This window comes from Perissodus microlepis, unplaced genomic scaffold, assembly GCF_051167445.1.
Source record: "Perissodus microlepis isolate ML-2025 ecotype Zambia unplaced genomic scaffold, ASM5116744v1 scaffold_38, whole genome shotgun sequence".
Taxonomy (NCBI): domain Eukaryota; kingdom Metazoa; phylum Chordata; class Actinopteri; order Cichliformes; family Cichlidae; genus Perissodus; species Perissodus microlepis.
This window is the reverse complement of record NW_028182060.1, coordinates 45,394-68,389: the sequence shown is the minus strand read 5'-3', so window position 1 is coordinate 68,389 and position 22,996 is coordinate 45,394. Positions and strand designations below refer to the sequence as shown.

General features: G+C 41.4%; 1 protein-coding gene and 1 long non-coding RNA gene across 2 annotated transcripts in view; one reads left to right on the top strand and one right to left on the bottom strand.

Annotated features, from left to right (window-relative positions):
- The window catches only part of LOC146360524 (uncharacterized), a 30,535-nt gene extending 25,346 nt beyond the window's left edge, over window positions 1–5,189 (bottom strand). The window contains exon 1 of the long non-coding RNA XR_014799646.1: window positions 3,037–5,189. This is a non-coding gene — a long non-coding RNA (uncharacterized LOC146360524). The remainder of the gene's footprint in view (window positions 1–3,036) is intronic.
- A 1,866-nt stretch (window positions 5,190–7,055) lies between these two features.
- On the top strand, window positions 7,056–10,341 carry LOC146360523 (uncharacterized). Its single transcript, XM_084922780.1, has one exon. The coding sequence runs from the start codon at window positions 7,290–7,292 to the stop codon at window positions 9,624–9,626; it is 2,337 nt and encodes a 778-aa protein (XP_084778906.1). The 5' UTR covers window positions 7,056–7,289; the 3' UTR covers window positions 9,627–10,341.
- The last annotated feature ends 12,655 nt before the right edge of the window (window positions 10,342–22,996 follow it).

The following is a 22,996-nucleotide window of genomic DNA, read 5'->3' as shown; positions in this document are numbered from 1 at the left end:
CACACAATTTAGCAAAGAACCAATTTTAAATTTTATCTTTAGGTACTTTGTTACTAGCAACCTGTCACAGAAACACACCATTTAATTTCTTTGGATTGGGAAAGTAGGAGACAGAACAAAAGGGGACAGGCTGAAAAATCTATCTACAGTGGAGGAACAGTACCTGAAAGTCATGTCAAAAAAAATTCAGCAAACACCTGACACAGGACCTGAAAGATGCACTTGGTCCTTCAGTTGATCCATCTAGTGTTACCCAAAGCCTCATCTCATGGTGTCAGTGAAGGGTGGCTGTCAAGAAGCCATTATTAAGGAAGGGAACAGGGAGAAAAGGCTGAGGGATGCCAAATTACACAAGAACTGGACTGAAAATCAGTGGCAGCAGGTCTGGTGGAGTGATGAACCAAAATTTGACATTTCTGGTTGAAATTGCTGGTAATATGTCTACAACCACCTGTAAACTACTGTACAGCTCTGTCATAGTTTGGGTCTGCATTTCAGCCAGGGTGTTGGGGATTTCGTCAAAATTGATGGAATTATGAAAAGTACCACCAGACTTTGATGCACCATGCAATACCATCTGGAAAGCGTCTGATCGGCAGCAGCTTACTAAACACATCGAAACACCATCATTCATGGACTGACCTGAGCCGTGTGGGATCATCTCGGCAGAGAATGGAACAAAAAGGCAGCTAATATCGAAAGAAGAGCTCTGAATGTCCTTAAAGAAGCCCGGAGAACTATTCCTGAAGACTACTTAAAGGAATTCCAAAGAAATGTGCCTAAGAGAGTTCAGGGCGTGCTGAAGATAAAGATGCTCAAGCTCATTAGCTCATTATATCAACTCTGTATGACGCCTTTTATACTGTATTTTCATGTAAACTTTTCAAATTTAAACTGTTGCACCCGTTTCCCATTACCCAGCAAGTTATATGTTAGAATTAAGGTGTGGCTCAAACTTTTGCACAGTCCTACATTTCACATCTATAAAATGATTTGGCACCTGATAAACCTTTAAAAGCACTGACCTGCCTCTCCAACTATCTGTTTTAAACAACACGCACTTACCAGCAGTTGTGTTGCGTTTTCGTCAGGTTAGTGGCTCAGACCTAAAACAGCCCTACATTATCTCTAATTCAGTTCTGGACCCAAGCTGACCCATTAAATTACGTGGTACTCCTTTTATTTGTACTTGTGTACTCGGGCATAAATTAGACTTTTCAGGTACAAACTAAATAACACAAAGAGGAGCTCTTATGAATAAGAATGAAACTGAGAGGCCCACTGCAAGAAGATACACACCCAAGTGCTGAGATTGTAAAGATGAAAAGTGAGCAGAGGAAAATGAGCGTTTCAGGAGAACGAGGCGGTTTCCTCTTTTTCCCATCTGGCAGCCTCACAGCGGGGAGTTATGAGGTAGCCCCAACCTACCTCACTGTGAAATGCACTACACACAGGTACACACACGCACAGGTCTTTGTCTCCAGATGCCACGTTTATTTATAGTTTCCTGTGTTATGACCGACCACAGTCTGACAGCTGTCGGTCTCAGATGATTTCCCGCTCCTCTCCCGTCTCACTATAAAAGGGAAGGAAACCATCATCAGTCCAAAACGCCATCAGCTGTTCTCACCTGCGTCTCCAGCACGGCCCCGTTGAGCTCACCACACCACTCCTCCCCTGCAGCCGCGCCCGGGACCACACCTCCGCCACACCAGCATCTCCCCGCTGTGCAAGAACGAGCTCAGCAACACAAGCATCCTCTCTCTTTCGCGAGTGCATACGTGCACATCTACAGTGCTGCATGCCGATGAACCCATTTTCTTGGAGCACCTACACAAGCTGCAATATACAGATCATGTTTCACAGCGCTACAGCGAGAGGCAAACACCTCCCTCTGTTTGTGCTTCATTCTAGCTTCTCCCTTCTCTTCCCAACCACACACACCAACACCTTCCTCTTGTGAATTTCATTTTAATCCTTAACATAAAGACAGCTATACATTAGGATAATCAAACTTGATTTATTACCTCCTACCCCCCCACCCCACACTGTGTGTTCAACAGGAAGCTAAAGACTGGTGCTGTTAAAGTGTTCAAAAAACAGCAGGAGCTCGGTGTGAGGCCACAGTGGGCCAAAAAACACACACAAGATGACCTCCAGCAAGGACAAAATGTATCTGGACGTCTCTGTGAGCATCTGTCTCACTGTGTAAGTGTAGCACAGTGTCTGTGTGTGCATGGCTGGGGAAGAGAGACAGCACAACTGAAAGCCAGCACTCAGACGAGGACCCGGTGCATCGTCTGTCTCATCTCAGCCAGTTTACTTACAAACTCTTTAAGTTTGAATTTTAAAGCCGACAATGTGCACAGGGCAGTGATATTTAAAATGAAGGTAAACTATTCCAATCTCTGGAGCCCCAATTGTGTATCTCACACACACACAGTCCTGAATTCATTACTGAAGTCTCATCCAGACGTTCAATGTGTACACAAAGGAATTCTTCGGCAGGAGGTGAAAGAAAATGGCCCACAAGTTAATCCAAAATGACGGTTTTATCAACAATGGCCACCAGCGGTGATTTTGGCACCTGTGACAAGGTTGAAAAGAGCTGTGGGTAATTTGGTCTCACAAAATGCAGCGCGCACACACACACACACACACACACACACACACACACACACACACACACACACACACACCAAGTTCTCCTCCTGCCTTCAGCCCAACCGTTGAGCGCGATGACAAATAGAGCCGCGGAATTTTGCTGCTGTGTAATTAAATTGAGACGTGGGGTCAAAATTCCCACCTAGATTGAGTGAGATGAAATATAAATCGGCTCTCCTCTAACTGACTTTATAGAAATAATTACATAAGCTGCATTTATAACTGTTATTAAATAACAGCAGCACACGAGAACTAAAGTGTAATCCCAGCACATTTCGCTTCGCTTGCACCGATTCTTTAGAGACGACGACTGTGGTGGGTAATTAAGGGCAAACAATATACAAGTCGCGTGAAAAATGGAGGCCGCATTACCTTTCCAAAGCTTCCTTTCCCGATGGCCCGCAGTATCTGGAAGTGGTCAAAGTTTACTGTGGAGAAAATGAGAAGCAGTTAGTGAGAACGTGTCAGTTTGAGCTGAGCTATAAAACAGGGAACATGACATGTACAGCACTGTGCAAAAGTCTTGAGCCATCCCTCATTTGCTTCCAGGGATCCGGACTTCCCTGTAATCTTTAAAGTGGTATTAAGGAATAGCTCTCCAGGCTTTTTAAAGTGTTTCTGATTTTTAATCCAGGGCTTGTATTTGACCAGTTTTTGTCTGTTAAGACCCTTCACACTAATCTCTGAAACATTCAAACATAAACAGACACCTAAGTCACGGAAAGGACCAGAAAACTTAACAAAGAACCAATTTGAAATTGTATCTTTACACATTTACTTGCAGCCTATTGCAAAAAAACAAGACCCCACATCATTTGTTCTCACTTCTTTAGTTGAAGAATGCAGTTAATAACACCGTTAACACAGACTGACCTGGCAAAACATGAAAAAATAAGGGGGTGGTTCAAGACTTTTGCTCGGTACTGTATGAGAAATGGAAATGTGCACTTCACAATGTATCGCTGCACTTCGGCAGTACTGTGCAGATCAAATGTTTTTTTGAAAGAATTAAAAAGTCGGAGCGCAGTGGGAGAGAATAATGTGTGTGTTAGATAATGAAACGGGAAAGATTGAAAGGTGGAAATAATGAATCACAACAGTCAAAATGTGAAAAAACAAAAACATTTTCCCTGGAGGATCTGTACAGTGACACACCGTCACAGTATCGACGATTAGCAAGCAAAACAAAACCCCAGAAATAACATTTATTAAATGAAGACTCAGCTAAACCTTTTTAAACTTCACATCTGAATAACAAATAACACACGCAGCACATAGAAACAAATATCTAAAATGAGTTAGATCCCAGGAAGTTAGACACGCTTTCATAAGTTTTCTGATCGACTTTTACGAGATTAAATTTGAGCAAGTAAAGACATTTCACATGAAGCTCAGAGGCAGGAGAGTTGTACTTCAGAAAGACATCCAGCTCAGAGCGCTCAACTCATTCATCTTACTTTATTTTCCTATTTCAGTATGCATGATAACACAGCCAGATGTTTTCATTCATTGCCACTGAAGCAGATGCATGTGTGTGTTCTGCAGACTGATTGAATCCTTCTGTACGCAGCTTAAAATGAGTCCTGAGGAAAGAGGTTGAATGGAAGTGGTGAGGAAGAGTGTCATGTTTTTTTCCTCTGTAATAAATAAACTAAATAATAAGCACAAATATTTTTGTTTTCCAAATATATTTTTACGAGCGCTGAACATGTGATCAAGATTAGACGATAAATACAAGATTAATTTCACTATTCTGCTGTATTTCTACTTAACACCTACCCGACTCACTTTTGAATGAAATTAATGCAACGTGTGAGACTAATATTTTTAATCAGATCTTAATTTATGCAAAAATATCCATCATAGACCCCAGAAAAAAGCATGAATAAAAAGAACACCCGATCCATGATATTAAAAAAGCCTTGATCATTAATAGCAAGTCTTTTTAATATCAACCAATAAGAGTAAAGTTAGCTTAAAGGCACAACCCCTGTTTTTCAGGCAGAGGAGAAAAAGAGGAGCTTCGTTTAAGATAAAGAAGCATGCAAAGCTACTCTAGTAGAGTCCAAGAATAAGAATATCATGTTGGAAATGAACATGAGGATGATCAAAACACATTCCCTCCAACAAATAAATACTATAGAGAGCGGAGCTGCTTCATCATTTTAAAAAAACAACGTCTTTGGCTGAGCACAAACACAAGCGCTCAGGAATCAGATTAACCAACAACAGACAAGCTTTCTTCCAACAACTCAGAGTAAAGAGTAATGAGCTAACACTGAGTAACTGTTGGCCAGTAAAATCAACGGTTGCTAACTTTCACATGCAGCAGCTCATTAAGACACTTAAAATAAATTGAATTAAGACATTTAAATGTTGGTTGTATTTTCCTTCCCGATGCATGTGAAAGGTTAAGACTTACATCTCCAAATGTACTGGAACTGATTTGAACCAGAGGACTCAGCCACACTGTTACTATGTACTGCATAAACACGTTTACCGATGAAGGCAAATCAGACGCTGTCCTGACTGTGTGGCTAAATTTTGTGCTGAAAGCATCAAATCAACTGAATATGATTAACTTGCTATGAGAGTTTTTTAGTCCAAGTGTGACTTTTTCTGGGTTCATACACCTTTCAGGGTCAAATTCAAGCACTTTGTAAGCACGTTTAATGTCCATTTTCAAACTTTTCCAGCACATTACCATAAAAAGGATGCATATTTCACTTCGCATCACCTGAGTAAGACCACGTGAAAGGCCAAATGAATAAGTCTTCTCATCAGATATTGATGCTTCTTTCTTATGTGACACAAAAAACAGGAGGAGACAGATCTTTGCTTGTGTTGGTTTTTAAGTTCATTCATTCAAAACTAACTGTAAGACGCTTAACTACATTGCAGTCTGTGTTATTGTTGTAGACCTAATTATCACCTTTAAAGTGTTTGTGCTAATAACATCATGTAGAGTAAGACAGGCATAGAGAACAGCACTGACTGGGAGAGGCTTTGAACAGATGACATACTCAGATCAATTCAACACTTTAGACTTTAAAAATGCACAAGCGTCTTTCAAAAACCTATTTATTTAATCTATCATCATTGATATTATTATGTACAGTTATAATGTACTGTTCATCTCCCTTAAATAAACAGGCAGCCTTAAAGTGTGAAATAGTCACTTGTCTACTGTCTCAGTGGCTGATAGTGCCCCACAGGCCTCAATGTGAGCTTGAAGCCATTATGTTTAAATTGTTTAATGATAAACAGATTTTGAATGAAAGGAGGAAACTTCGGTAGCACAAAAAAGTGCCTATTCTTTGTTCCCATATGGTTCAGTCATATTACCGTCATTTCCCCCTAAGGTGTTCCCAAAGACACCAGGTTAATACTTGAAAAAGCTGCAGCAATACACAAAAATATCATCAATATTCTGTTTACTTGGTGACAACGTCGCTTTTAGCCTTCAATCAGAAAGCCTGACGTTGGCTAGTTAAGCATCGGGCTAACGTTTAACGCTTTCACTTGAGGGAAGTAACTCGTATTACTGCTACTGCTGTGTAATCTTGGTTAAATTCACAGCATATTCTACAAGTTACCCTGCAATAACTAACTGTTAGAATAGCGGCACCGTATTGTATCGCACTGAGTGCACTTCAATCCTTTATCCCGCGAGTTTGCTAGCTAGCAAAATAATAATACCAATTTTTTAAAAATAACATGTGTAACGTACACACTCGAGAAAATTATTTACTAGTACTTACGCAACTCCCCCGTTGTGAAAACGTACAAATCCTTCTTGTATTTTTCGTTTTCCAGCAAACACTCATTAAAACGGCCTCCAGGCACATTAGTGCACTCACCCCCGACTGATCAGGGAGGGGGTGGGGGGTCACACATTGAAACAGACTAACGTGCAGAGGTACAGCCCAGGCAGAGAAATGTTGCTTTTAGACTTTGCGACTCATTTTATTTCTCTATCTGATAAGAAACTATTCAATCAGATAGTTATTTGTGGTGAATGAAATACGGTTACAGTTTCAAGAAGTTTTAAGCACCAAATCCGAAATCCAAGCACTGCGATATTAAAATCCAATTCAATTTCTTGTTTGCTCCGAAATCTACGACATGACTATATACAGAAAAGCTTGACATGGTATGCAAAAAACCCCCGAAAACAATACAAATACATGAACAAAAAATGTTTTAACTGTCAGTTATGTCATTTTAAAATTTTCCAAAACTGACATTTTCTTTGACTGACTGATATTAAATTGATTAGGGTCAAATTTAGTGTGAACAATATTACACAAACAAGCAGGTGTGTGCGCATGCGCACATATTAGAATCGCTTCGATCGCTTCTAATATGTGCGCATGCGCACATATTAGAATGCTTCGATCGCTTTTGAGTGGTAACTTTGCTTCGATCTTTTCTGACGTCATAACTTTGCTTTGATCCCAAAACCCATAAATAGGAGCGCTCACCTGTTACTTTATGCTTAACGGACGTTGACCTGCAGCAACTAAAACCCTTTCGAGAAGTTTTGAGAGCAATTTACAGGAGAAACCAAAACAAGTTCAGTTTTGTTTCTCACCAATTTACAGCGCAAACAGACACATTACACCATGTCAGCCAACCCATCCTTCGGCTCAGATGAGCTTGAAATATCTAAAGGGACCATTTTGGGAGATCACCACGTGGTGGAGGCTTTCCTTGGAGAAGGAAGCTTTGGTGTCGTAACGAAATGTCGCGATACAAAAAAGAACCAAACTGTTGCTATCAAAGTCAACAAAAGCGACCCTGAAATTCTGCTCCAGGCAAAACTGGAACTTTTCATCCTGGAGCAGCTACGACGCTTGGATCCAGACAGGTGCAACATTGTCGAATGGAACGGCTATTTCCTCGATGGAGAGCGCATTTGCTTGAATTTCGAACTCCTCGACCAAAGCCTGTCAGACTACATAGGGGACCGGAATAACCAAGGTCTCCCAATGAGAGAAATCAGGCCAATTTTGCATCAGCTCGCAAATGCTCTGTTCCACCTGGGTTCTGTGGGAATAGTTCATGCTGACCTCAAACCTGTCAACATCATGGTTGTGAACCGCAGTGAGTCTCCTGTCAAAGTCAAACTTATAGACTTTGGCATCGCATGTCCTGCTTCTGCAGTGATTCCTGGTGGTGCTGTGGGGACAATTGGTTATTGTGCCCCTGAGATTATGCTTGGCACTTCATATGATGAAGCAATTGACATGTGGTCTCTGGGGCTGGTAGCTGTGGAGCTTGCTACAGGGGTGCCTCTCTATCCTGGGGAAGACGATTATGATGTTTTGAAATTCATAATTGAAACTCAGGGTCAGCTACCAGATCATCTTCTAGAGTCTGGCTTGTACACTGACTGCTATTTCATCGAGGATAACTACAACGAACAGCGCTGGACATTTAAGACCCCAGAACAATTTCAATACGAGACAGATTATCGATCCAAGGAAACTCGATCGATAAAACTTAAGTGTCTCGATGACCTCGAACAACTGCTGAAAGTTAGGCGAGGACCGGAAAATGGCCAAACATTATTTGTAAGGCTAATCAAAGAAATGTTGGCCTTGGATGCAAATCGGCGCATAACACCCTCGGAGGTTCTGAAGCATCCCTTTTTCGACCCTCGCCTCTCAAGGAGAACCCCCTGCACTGACATGAATAGCACAGGGGGAGAACTCCTTGTGCTCTCTCAGCAGCCTTCAAGCTGGAAAAGTCAGGGATCGCAAAAATTCAGCTGCAGTTTCCAAAACTCAGTTGAATTTCCTCAAAAAGGAGACATCAACACCTCAGCCAAACCATCTGCCTCTGAAGATGATCTTCAAATAACGGAAGGGACCATTTTAGGAGATCACCACGTGGTAGAGGCCTTCCTTGGAGAAGGAGGCTTTGGTTTGGTAACCAGATGTCGCGATACAAAAAAGAACCAAACTGTTGCTATTAAAGTCAACAAGAGCGACCCTGAAATTCTGCTCCAGGCAAAACTGGAAATTTTCATCCTGGAGCAGCTACGACGCTTGGATCCAGACAGGTGCAACATTGTCGAATGGAACGGCTATTTCCTCGATGGAGAGCGCATTTGCTTGAATTTCGAACTCCTCGACCAAAGCCTGTGGGACTACATTGGGGACCGGAATAACCGGGGTCTCCCAATGAGAGAACTCAGGCCAATTTTGCATCAGCTCGCAAATGCTCTGTTCCACCTGGGTTCTGTGGGAATAGTTCATGCTGACCTCAAACCTGGAAACATCATGGTTGTGAACCGCAGTGAGTCTCCCGTCAAAGTCAAACTCATAGACTTTGGCCTCGCATGTCCTGCTTCTGCAGTGATTCCTGGTGACCGTGTGGGGACGGTTGGTTATTGTGCACCTGAGGTTATGCTTGGCATTCCATACGATGAAGCAATTGACATGTGGTCTCTGGGGCTGGTAGCTGTGGAGCTTGCTACAGGGGTGCCTCTCTATCCTGGGGAAGACGATTATGATGTTTTGAAATTCATAATTGAAACTCAGGGTCAGCTACCAGATCATCTTCTAAAGTCTGGCTTCTACACTGACTGCTATTTCATCGAGGATAACTACAACGAACAGCGCTGGACATTTAAGACCCCAGAACAATTTCAATACGAGACAGATTATCGATCCAAGGAAACTCGATGGATAAAACTTAAGCGTCTCGATGACCTCGAACAACTGCTGAAGGTTAGGCGAGGACCGGAAAATGGCCAATCATTATTTGTAAGGCTAATCAAAGAAATGTTGGCCTTGGATGCAAATCAGCGCATAACACCCTCGGAGGTTCTGAAGCATCCCTTTTTCGACCCTCGCCTCTCAAGGAGAACCCCCTGCACTGATATGAATAACACAGGGGGACAAAACCTTGTGCTCTCTCAGCAGCAATCATCATTTGGGTGGCCAGAATTCTAGGGGAGCTAGAAATTCTTGTGGAAAAAAAGCCCAAAACAATAACATCAACAAAAACAACCAATGAATATGGTCTTAAACTTGGGCACAATTTGGCTTGAAATCCATCAACTAATCTCTCAATATTCAAAGCGGAGCAGCAGACAACTTACCATCACATCAGTCCTTCAATCAGACCTACAACAAACGTCTTCCTTCTCTCACCCCAACCGGTCGCAGCAGATGGCCGCCCCAACCTGAGCCTGGTTCTGCTGGAGGTTTCTTCCTGTAAAAAGGGAGTTTTTCCTTCCCACTGTCGCCAAAGTGCTTGCTCATAGGGGGTCATATGATTGTTGGGTTCTCTGTATGTATTATTGTAGGGTCTACCTTACAATAATACATACAGCCTTGAAGTGACTGGTGATATGATTTGCTGCTGAATGAATTCGGAACTAATTGGAAATCTGAATATTAATTAAATAAACCTGCTTTGAGCATCAATTAATTGTTGTTTGAAATTCTTTATAAATATATAAATATAGTGCCACTCTTCTACTGTTTAAATTGCAACTGTTTAATACTGACTAATTTATTCATACACTTGAGCATAAACACACGCACAGTAAATGGCCTGTATTTGTACAGCGCTTTACTTAGTCCCCAAGGACCCCAAAGAGCTTTACACTACATTCAGTCATTCACACATTCACACACTGGTGATGGCAGCTACATTGTAGCCACAGCTGCCCTGGGGCGCACTGACAGAGGCGAGGCTGCCGGACACTGGCGCCACCGGGCCCTCTGACCACCACCAGTAGGCAACGGGTGAAGTGTCTTGCCCAGGGACACAACGACCGAGACTGTCGGAGGCGGGGCTCAATCTGGCAACCTTCCAATTACAGGATGAACTGCGAACTCTTGAGCCACGATTGCCCTATATACACATATACTTTACAGTACTAGTCAGTGCTTACATACTAGTTCTTTTCCCTACTTTTTCATGCTTACTGGTACAAATGCCTGTTACTAGAGTTAAATGCTATCAATGTATTCTCACAGTTATGGAACTGTCAAATGCATACAAAATAACGCTCACGTAAACATAACTGTGCACTAGTTTGCCCTTATTGCTGCAGTTTGTTTCAAATCACTTTGAATAAAGCTCAGCTTCTCTCAAGCTCTCTCTTACTATCTCTCACTCTCTCTCTCTCTCTCTCTCTCTCACACACACACACACACACACACACACACACACACACACACACACACTATGTAACGTTTCAGCAAGAAAATACCCCCCCTCCCCCCCACAGTGACACCACCACCACTAGTCTGCACAGCTGACATGAGGCAGCATGGATCCATCCTTTCATGCTATTTATGCCAAATTCTGACCCGACCATCTGCATGTCAGAGCAGAAATCAAACTCATCAGACCAGGCAACATTTATCCAATCTACTCATGTCAAATTTTGAGAACTGTAGCTTCAATTTCCTGTTCTTAGCTGACCAAAACGCTCTTCTGCATTCTTTGGTTGGAACAAATGGTTGTATGAGCTACGGTTGCCTTCCTATCAGACATTTTTCTCTGACCGTTGACATCAATAAGGCAGTTTTTCCAAGAGAACTGCCTTTCACTGGATATTTTCTCTTTTTTGTCACCGAAAAGGGTGTCTGTGTTACTTCTTGTCTTATATATATTGTCTCTGTTTTCCTCTGTCCTTTGTCAGAGTGTCTGTTCACCTACCCCCTGTGTCTCCATATTCCCAGTGTTCAAGGTTTCCGAGTGTTTTCCCAGTTTAGGTTTTCATGGTTGGTTCTGTTTGCTACTCAGCCAGAATAAACAGCTCGCTCTTTTAAAAGTAGGCTCCAGAATGGATGATGGGATGTTCGCATGTCTTTATGTAACACTGAGTGTGCTGAACTAAAGGTAGGCCTAGTTTCATTTTCATGGTCATTATTATCAAGACAATGATTACGCCTTATTCTGATTATTTCTCCCTTTTGGAGGTGTAACATTTACATGAGGGGTGTAGGAACATTTCCCCCTAAATATTTTTAGATACATTTTTGTTGAAGTCACTGTTTTTGTCGTATTGATGATAATGCAGCTCAAATAAATACTTTTAAATAAAAGAATAACCGTTCAAAGTGCTCAGTGGTGAAACTGTAACTCTTTCAGAGTTTGACAGCTGGACAAGTGATGCCGTATTTAAAGAAACATGAGATGAGTGCAGCATATTATCTGAACAGAGATCATTCAATGAGCAAGAATAAACACTGAAAGAGAAACACTTCACTGTTGATTATCATATGAAGTCTAATGAAAGCTGTTAATCTGTTAATATCCTGTTAATCTGCATACAGCAAATACAGAACATGCGACTTTAAAGCATCCAGCAAAGTGATAACTGTCCTCTGCCCACTAAGTAGTGACTCTACAAAAGATTATTTTCAATATCATCTTTATATTATATTTATATTATATTTAGTTATTCTCCAGCGCAACAATGTAAGGAGCTCTGTGATTGGTTAGGAAAGGACAGACTGGCCACCTCGATTTTTCTTCACTGCACATTGATCCATAGCTTTGCTCTGTAAAGGCTAACAACGTGCTTTTGCTTTACAAAGACATTTAGCGTCGGTATTCACTCTCTTAAAATGCCACTGAACACTGGAGTGAAATGGAGCCCTGATCCTCAGAGTTTTATTGTTCCTAACATTTCTTATAGATAGCACAGATAGTGCCCCACTGCAGTAATCACTCATGTCTAGATATTCCTGTTAAAAGGGAGTTTTTCCTCCCCACTGTAACATGGCAAACATAGCAAACGGATAATCCAGCTGAACCTTCAGACAGCCGTCAGACAGTGAAACACTGCCATCTGCTGGACTCGAATAACAAAGACGCTGCTTTGACGGGTGAGGGAGTTTCAACAAGTCTGCAACGACTCAAGCATCAAACTACAGAACTATTGTAGCGGACATGGTGCTCTAATGGCTCCATTAACGCAGGTCAGAAAGGAGCAAACATATCAATAAATTATAAAACACAAAACGTCTCTTATTGCCCAGGGCTCAGGAAGTGAGTGTGTTCCTTATAGCCTATTAAACCTTAGCAGGTTATTTTGATGTGTTACAGATGAAACAGCTATCCAGTAACATTCAGCTACAAAAATGCTTTTTTATAATTACTTTTTTACAGCTTCGCACTTTTACACAAGTTTTATCATCAGTGTCACAATGGCTGCTGCTAAAATTGAGTACAAGATATTTGTTGGCCTGATTAAAAGGTCTTGATGCGTGCTCAATCATCCAGGGAAGTAAATCTCCAAAAGTTGATTCTGTTCTTCTGGACGTAGCGTTTTCAGTCAGAGAAACCAGCCGACTGAAGGCACAATGGGCTGGGAGGTCAGTTCCTTAATCATGATTATGCAAATTCTCATGACCATTGATCAACAACCACTGATCAATGGTCTTGAGTACCATTTACAGAGAGTTGGAGAACAGCTGCAATCACAGCATTGTAAGATGGTGACAGATGTACCCTTAGGCCCCCTCCTCGATTCAGAGAGGGTCTTTCCCTTTTCACGTAAATGGCCTCCTTGACTCCGCCCTCAAACCAGCGTTCATTGCAGTTATTGTTGACAATCATATTGTATCGTGTAACCATCCAGCTCACATATTAAATGTAAATGATTTGTTGAACTCAAGACATGATGAATGTTCCTGCATTAAAACACATCCAGCCTAGTGTTCTCACTCTCCCTAAATGGATCTGTTACATTAGTGATATATGGGAGTTGTGTTTCAGTCTTTTCCACATGAGGACATTTACATTTAGTTTTTGCTTTACTGATGAGTGGCTGGTTAACCTGCAGTGGTTGAAGTATGTGTCGGTCGTCTGGAAGAGTAGGTGTAGAAGACGTCTTTAATGAATGTAATGCTCTGAAGGTGTCAGTGATTACTGTGAATTCATTATAAAAGTGCATTTCAGTGAATAAAGACAGGCCCTCATGGTGAAGCTCAGGTGTCCATAAAGTGTAACAGGAGAGTGTTACGGATTCAAATATTGGGGATGGATACAAGAGGAAAAATCACAATAACAACACTGGTCCGGCCGGGTTGAGTCAAACGATGATTTTAATGATCACACGCGTGGGAGATGGACACCGTACGCAGACAGCATCAGATCTCAAAATGGTGGAGCATTGATCAAACTCTTATAGCCTCTAGTGGCCCCCACCTAATCATAAAAGCCTAAACATTCACATTCTTTCTCTCACACAGTGCCTAAGCTACAACCTTGGCTCCCTGTTTATCTGCTCCTGCTGAGATGGGGCAGAAAACTCCAGTATGTTCTGTTCTCTTCTAATCAGACAAATAAGGCGATGACTTTCTGCAAACAGTATTTCTCATAACTCAGCAGTATAATGCATCATAAAACAATATCATTCATTCACAATAAACCAGCAGTCTAATGTAATGCAACTCAGCTTAACAAATGCAATAGTTATCACCTTCTTCTAATTCAGGAGAATAATGCAAACTAAAACTACATAATAATTCACCATCTTTAATTAAGGGTCTAACATGGCATAAAATAATATTATAATCTGACACTCCCCCTTTTGTGCTCTTTAGAATAAAGAGCACACCTACACCCTGTAGTCCAATGCGGCCGGGTTCATTTCTTCTTACCCCTGAGGCCCTTTGTCCCCCTGTTGGGCGAACCATATGTGAGATGACCTCTGTGTTTGCGCAGTCCAGGTGCAAGAAGAACTATTATTCCAACAGTAGCAGGTACAGATGACACTCCCCAGTTCTCCCACAGCTTTATTTTGGTGCTACCTTATACCCTTCAGACGTACTCAGACTAGAACCTCTGTCCGAGGAGCTTTTAGCCTTTATTTTATTGCTGCAGCCACCAGTGTCTTCCAGTTGGGTGATCCACTGCTCTTCTTTGTTTAACCTCAGGGGTTAGACAACCCTTCAGTCGTTGCACAGATCAGGGGATTATTCTGCCCCGATGTCAAACAACAATCTGTGTATCCTCGGGTCCTGTGTATCCCGTGTATTCCCCAGAAAAAGGAACAGGAACGTGTCCCCCTTTTGCCCAAGAGCCTCTCGAACCTCGTTGGTCTGGTGTTCCTGGATCTCCGCCAACCCATTCATGGTTATTGCTGTGTTTATGGGATCCATCCTTTTGAGGTGACTTATCAGAGCCCAAACGCCATGACACTTGGACCCAGTTGGTGTCTCGGCAGTCACTGTGTCTGCCTCTGCTGCGAAGGATCCTCGTATATCTGTGACCTCGTCTGGTGTCTGTTCCTTTCTCTGTAAGAGACAGAAAACCAAAACACCTCTCTGCCTAGCCCTAATAATCTACTGTTGTTATCTACTGACCTTCTGGTGATTCAGAATTGGTTTAGAATATTCAGAATGTCCCAGGGACTTATTCTAATCATATCCTATGTGTGTGTAAGCGTGTTTGCATTTAGCCCTCTGCACTCAAAGTCAATACCTGCAATATATCAGTCCGGACCATCACGCCGGACGAAGCTTATGACCTTCAAAAGACCAAGTGCCAACTCATTATAAGCACATTTGCAAGGTGTGTAAGAAAATTATTAAAACCACTCATGTGTTTCCTTCCGCCTACTGTCCCACGGTTTCCTCTCCAGTGTGGTGCTCAGCTTCTCGTGAACACAGGCATTTTATCTTCTAAACGCTATTCAATTCATTTCAGTGATTAATGCTTAAACATGGAAAAATGATTTATGCTTCTCACTGGTTCTCTAAAAAAGGTCCGGAAACCTTTTGGGTCACTATTAGCCCAAGCTTTACCATACCTAAGTTATTAAAACAAATGTAGTCATAAAAATGTTCATATAACCCTTGTTTGATGTTAAAACCCAACTTCCCCCCCTTTTTTGACACATTCCAATGTGTCAAATCAACGGAGCTAGAAAATTAAAAGAAAAGGTCAGTGACCTCATCTCTCAGAAAGTATCAGACTTTCTCCTATCCAGTGTCGTAGCTCCAGTAGGCTCCGCCCGGAGCCAAGAAAAGCATGATATTTGTGTTGTGTAAGCGCGTGCGGCCTTCTATGCTCAAAGTCACTCCAGTCCATAGATCAGCCAGACATCGCGCTGACTGTAGCTTTTAACCCTTATTAACTCGAGCACAACTCTATAATGAGCAACAAACTGCAATATGTATAAAAATGATCATGGTTACACCTGCAATGAAAGATCATACGATTATCCTGACACCTGTAAATAGAAGATTAACCTGAGGTTATGACAATCACCGGAACACAAATGTTAATATAATGTCAAAAGCTTCAATAACTCATTAATGCAATGCTTGTTATATGATTCTGATGCAATAATAATGCTGATGCGAAAATAACAGTAAAACACCCCCTTTTATCCCGTTTACAAACTTCACAAATAAACGTTTATCCATGCCTCTTTTAATTTTATGTCCCCCTGTTTTTCCCTCACTGACCACAGCAGGGGAAACTTTGTTTTGATTCAGCCATGAATCCAGCTCACCTGATTCATCACTGAGCCCCATCGTCACTGGCGTCTGACAGGGTGGCGCTGCATACTCTTCCTTCAATGTCTCTATTTTCAATCTGTTAATTAGAGTGCTTAAACATGAAGTAGACTATGTCCACAACAAGTCAATACAGCTGTAAATGTGGCCAATTATCAATCTATAACCAAGCAATAACGAAAAATAGCTTTTATGTTATGCATGCTTTTAGTCAACCACTCACCCAGAGGATCTTCAATCCCAGAAAATTCCTTCTCCTCATTTAATAAGTCAGTCCTCCTTCCATGCCCTGGTAACTGGTCCATCCAGAGCCATATCATCTCGAAATATACATACACCAAGCCAACCCACACCTTGGTCACACCAACCCTTTTCCGCCCTGAAGATGTCCAATGCCATCTTAGTCTGGATCAGGGTTCTAATAGATTTGCAATTTTCATTAGTTTTGACTATGATTTAGTTTCGACTTCAGATTTTCAATTTTATATCAGTTGTAATTAGTTTTTACCAATTGTTTGCTAGTTCAGTCTAGTTTTTATTTTTTGAAAATCCTTAGTTTCAGTTTAGTTTTGATCAGTTTCAGTTATAGTTTTAGTTGTGTTTGCAATAATTAAGTGTAACAAAATCCCAGTTTCATCATATCAGTCATGCTCTTCTGCTTATCCTTGGGTATTGAAACTATAAACTCTTGCAGCGCCGGGTGTTCGTAATTTTGGTTCAAGTGAATTGATAAACTTTTAGAAGGCAATTGACTCACACAGTTATGTAGATGTCCCCGTCCTGTTGTCTCGGGATGCATCACGCTGCCTTGCATGGGGTTAGCTTCTGTTTTCTGGGGATGAGGGTTGAGTGGGGGGAGCTCTCTGAGGAGGGGGAGTCAAAAAACAAAAGGGGGAGTGTGCTCCCCCTTACCTTTTCAAGGTAAGCCAGGTCAGCCTTCTTGTGTGAGCTACTCAAGTGCACTTTAAGGTTTGTAAAGTGGGATTTTTCCCCTTAGAAGTGTCCCTCATAATTTGTCTCTTTTCACTACAAGACACTTACTTTATCCAAAACACAGTCATATTCAAAGTAATCCCAAATTGGACTCTGGCGCTTTCTCCTGACTTTTCCTGACATGATTCTGCGCGTGGACGGAGCAGCAACACAGACGACTCGCCTAACGTGCTGCCACCTGCTGGCATAATGAGACGGCAAGAAAAAATCTGGAAACTAAACTTCATTTTCACCCTTGACTATGGTAGGACACGCACACCTCAATGAAAACTAAACACACTTTGCTATAACTTCAGTTAATTTTAGTTAGTTTTGTGAACGCTCATTACAGTTTTAGTTAGTTTTCCTTTTTTGTTCTTATTTTTATTTCTGTTAATGAAAATGTTTTTTTTCTTTTCACTTCTAGTTTTCGATATTTCGTTTACATGTACTCTATTTGAACAGGGATTGATCAGTGTCAAATGGGATTTTTTTTTTTTTTTTTTTAATGTGTGTCTGTTAATGCAAATCAATTTATTTATTTATCTTTCTGAAAGACAGATGTTAAACGGGCTCTAACAAATCCACTTCATTGCGTGCTCATAGATTTTCTTTTGTCAGGGTCGCTCACCCAATGTGCTTTATTTAAGCTTATTAATTCTGTCATGCTTATTAGTGGCTCATGATTGCTTAAGGCCTATGTCTGAACTTGACTACAGAGGCAGAGCATCATTCCATCCTTTCAGGGTGAAGGACTCCACTTTCTTTGTGTCAAGGCAGCTCACAATTATCTTAATAGCTTTACCTAATCAAGTTATGGCTTACCATCACTTGTGTTATAAGTATGAAGTGTCCTAAATTCATTCAAATTTTGTTTCCAATTCACTTGCAGCAGTTTAGACCGAATTATTAACGATAATAACCTTGCTCTGGACTGTCAAAGGTGACTTTAACGCTGACTGTTCCGACAATTCATTTTATAACATTTCCTTGTCAGATTAGCCAATCTCTGCACACTTGAATAAACATAATCAACATGGTCAATATTTTCCTGTGTGTTATTTCACCATGGTATCGATTCCAACTCTCCATCCGCATGTGGTTTGGCACATTATATTTATCTAAAACTCCACTCCGTCTCTAAATGTTTTGAAGAATTTTTCAAGCCGGGGGTCAAATTTTGAGAATTTGACCATAAGTGAAAGTTATGGTGTTATCACCCCCTTTTTTGGGGCTTACCTTTCCCAGTTTTGATGATATTCCTCCCTATTCTTTGCAAGTACCCCCTTTTGGTGGCGAGAAACTGTTGGTGTGGTCAAGTGGGTGCTGTAAAAACAAAAGCTCAGGACAGAACAGTCACCAGTCATGTACTTCATACAAAATTAGCATATATTTGATTTCATATTGATCCTCTGAGTGTAATGGTACATTTTAATTTGAATTTCTCAAAGCTAAACACAAAAATTTTCTTTATTTTGCTCTTGTTCCTGTGCAGCACCACCTCTCAGCACATGCCCCTGTCGGTTATATCTCTACTTTTCTGAATTATTGACTATTTCAATGAAAGGACCTAAAAGATGGGGACCAGTGTTTATCCTTACATATCTCCATTTTGAATGTGACAAGTCTATCATTCCCCTGTTATTCACAGACCTCAATAGAGGGGTTTTTTTTTGCTTTTTGCTTTTTTCCTCTATAAAAGTTAATTGACTTTTTACAGTGGGCTGCTATGGTTAATAATAACATGTTCAGTCATGAGTGAAATCAAACCTTTTCTTCAATTTAGCATTTAACCTTCCCAACAATATAATGTGATACATTAATCGAAACACAGCTACTAAAACACAATTTTCTTAATGCAAACATCAGTAACTCAAAATTAGCCACCAAAGGGTTCAGTCTGCAGTTCACGCTCATGTGAAGCTACAGCCTCCCCCTTTAGTCTCTGTCATCCTTCTGTTCCTGTAAAAACAAATCAAAGCAAGACAAAATATCCACCCTTTTTTTATAGGCTGGGTGAATTGTTTGTGGACATTTACTAATCCTAAAGTCGGCACCGTTTTTGTCTCAGTATCAAGTCCATTAGAACTTTTAGTCGTCAGTCCATCACAGTCCAGCCACATGCATACATCCACACACATTCATACCAGAAGTTGCTGATAATGGAGTCTCACGCGCAACCTATTCAAGCCTCCCTCACCAGCAAGATGACGTCATCATTTTAAAGGAAAACAGTTCCTTGTTTTTTGACTGGATTGACTCGCTGCAATCCTTTTAGGCTCAGGACTTCTCATGTGATCAGTGTCCCATATAAGTGAATTTCTCCCCAGCCCATTATAATCATGGAGAAAAACACTTTGCGACTGTCTTCAGTAAGAATATTTTATAGCGCTTTAAAGTTCAATCTCTCAGGCCTGGATTAAAGAGCTGATTTGTTAAATCAGGAACTCACAAAATACCAAAATATCACCACCGGTGGATCACACCTCTCAGATGTTCTTATTTCAGTGCACTGTAACAAAAGCAAAAACAAACGTAACCAATAAAATACTCATATAATAACAAATACTGGGGCCCATTGCAAACATGTCCAAGCATAAAACCATCTTTCTCTCTCTTAGAGAAAGAAAACAATCCAAACCTCACTGATGAAATCAACCTAGTGTTAAGCAAAACCCAAAAATCAACCAAAACTTCGCCAGAAGGTTTTTCTCCCTCCTGGGACAATATTGTGTAGGAATACAGGGACCGTAACTCCTTTTTGCCCTGACAAAAAACGTGTTGGATTTACTTGATTCAATAGTGGACACTGGTTGCACACAAATGTTTTGCTCCGACAGAAACTTAAACAACTGAGTTAAATCAACACAACCTTTTCATATTCAGTAAACCTGCATTTTGTGTTCATAAAACACGATTGAAACATGTTCAGATGGAGTAAGTTGAGATCCTGGAATATTTTGATCCTTCAATTCTGTCAGTTTATTTCAACACTATTCAATAACTTTTATTCAAATTCTACTTGGTCACTTAAATACTACATGTTGTCTTCATATTGCATGCGGTTCAACAAAGTCTAGATCCTGGTTACCATAAAAACTGAATGGGTCTACAACAACTACCATCCTCCTATCTTTATCCTGGTTGCAGCAGGGCCGGGAAATAACCCTGAAGTGATAGGTTATCAGGCAGGGTACACCCCGGACAGCTGACCAGTCTATCAGATAGAAACAATCAGCCATTCACACTCACATTCATGGATAATTTAGAATCATCAATTAACCTAGCTCTAATAGCTGCATGACTTTTCACTGTGGCAGGAAACCAGAACACCCAGAGAGAAACCACTGCAAACTAGCCAGACTGTGGATTTGCACCCAGGACCTTCTTACTGTGGAGCAACAGCACCAACCAGCATGCCAACAATGTAGGAAATACAGGAAAGCTATGATTTCCTGTATTTGATGCAGAATTATTTTGTTCTTGCCCTTGACAGGTTAATCCACAATAAATAGCAATAGCATGCATGTGGTGTGTGTGTCGCTGTCTGCCTCTTATAACTCCAGTGATTTTCCTGTAGTTTGAAATCTTATGGGGTGTTGTGGATTCCGTGAGTTCAGCAGCTAACCACTCTTATTAGATTGTATCGTGTCATCTCAATGAGAACAAATTGAGTTGTTGGATTTCGTACAGATCTTTAAAGCCTGAGGCAATTGTGTTAAATACACACGAGATGCTTACGTAAATCCAAGGGCTGGCCCCTTTTTTTCTCTATTTTTTTTATTATTATTATTTTATTTCTTTTTCAGTGTGTTCCTCCTTCAAGTAAATCTCAATCACAAAAATGTGGCGCTCCGAAATAAGGCTCACACCGTTAATTCATCATTTTCACTCTGTACCACTGCTCCTTATCAGGCTGTGTGAAGCACAGTAAACAATTCAGTCGAGGCCTTGAGCCATAAACAGACATCACGCACAGACATTGTTTTCATAACCAAACTGCCTTAGACCCTGTCCCCTAAATCTACACAAACGCCCTCTGGGTGACATGAAATGCATTTAACCAATAAACAATCAATGGCTTCTTGTTGTTGTAACAGATTCTGTATTTGGATGTTTGTGTGCAGCATTTTGCGTGTCAGCATAAGCATTTGTTAGTAAAGCATTCTTCATTGCAGCAGCGTGTGTGTGTGTGTGTGTATCACTCTTCATTGCACAAGCGTGTGCATGTGTGTGTGTCATTTCTCACTCAATTGACTCAGCGCGTGTGTGTGTGTGTGTGTCAGTGAATCAACGAGTGCATATGTGTTCATATGTGTGTTTCTCTTCATTCTGAGTCAGTGCATGTAGATGTGTGTGTTTGTGTGTGTTTGTGTTCATCACTTTCCTGTTCTGGTGTTCTGGGTAAACCACGGCCTGAGGCGTGCCCTGGGGTCCTGCCCTCCTCCATTTCAGTCTGTTTGCATCCATTGGTGCTGCTGCTCAAAGTTCTGTCCATACTGGTTCTGGCCCCAATTGAGGCAGTCCTTTTCTCCAGTGTCCTGCATCTTCTCCTTGTCCAGCTCCTCCTTAACTTGACCCTTTTGCTTCTGTAGCTCCTTCAGGGCTTGCTCCTGCTGTAGGAGCTTCTTGTCAGGTTTGGCGACCTCCTGCTCCAGCAAGCTCCAGCCTGGTTTCAAGTCCTGTGTCTGGGACTCCAAGCCTGACTGATGGGTTCGATTAGCAGCCAGCTCCTCCTGAGCCATGCTCAGTTTCTGCTCTGATGCCTTGAGCTCTTACTGAGGGCAGAAACCTCAGTGTCTTTTCCGTACACGTCAGATTGAAGTTTATTGATGTTTTCCTTGCTTTGCTCCACGGCCTTCTGCGGCTCTGCTGTCCGGCTCTTCTCAGAGGTCAGCTCCTGGCCGAGCCCCGACACCTGTGCCTTCAGCTTATTTTCTTCTGGTGCTTTTGTCCATTCTGAGGTGCCTCCTGACCTCAGTTACTCCTCCTGTCTCTGGCACGCCCTTTTTGCTGCCCGATCATCCGTGTTGGTCAGTCACTGTCCTGCACAGTTTTAATGCAGAGTTGTTAAGGTCAGCATTCTTTTGCTCGGCCTCACTTTTCATCCGGGCTTAATGGGCGTCTCGTCAGAGCTCTGTTAGCTGAAGCTGTCTGGAAATCTCCCCCGTGTAGTGAAACGGGCCTTGGATTTAATGCTCTCCGTCTCAGCTGCATGAGATCGTTTTCCTGCCGCTCTGTTGACATTTTCAGGTTGTTGTTGTGGGTCCAGCTGCTGTAGCATTTGGTCAGGGTCACATCAAAGATGGTAGAGGGGAGAGCAGGAGTCCAGGTCAGCCTCGGCAAAGCAGCCTGTAATCAAGCATAAAGAGAAAAAACAAAAACAAAACAAAAACAAAACAAAAACAGACGAACAGGAAAATGATGTTGTGTTGGCTGTGTTATTCAGAGAGGGGAGAAACAACGGAGCCAGGCCCTGTGTCAGCCTTCTCTCCCCCTTTTTTTTGTTTTTTTTCTCACTATATAATCAACTCATAACCCACCAAGCTGACAGGACAACACAGGTACATGTTAAAATTCTTAAAATCATGTTTAAAAGCCCAAAAAGGAATTTTCTTTCATTCAGTAATCACTTGTATTAATCAATCAGCAGAAAACATGTCACAATTTGAATCTTCTAACCACTAAATTTGTCGTGTCATCACTGGTTGGTCAGACCAGTGTCTTTTTTTTTTTTTTTTGAAGTTAAGTTGTTGTCCTGCAACCCAGAGAGTTTATTTGTTAGTAGTGGATAAACTTTATCATTCAACAACAGGTGTATGTTAAGTTTCGCTGCTTTAACCTTGCTGGAAAATCTT

Coding starts and splice junctions, on each gene's coding strand:
- LOC146360523 (XM_084922780.1), top strand. CDS start 7,290: ATGTCAGCCAACCCATCCTTCGGCTCAGATGAGCTTGAAATATCTAAA.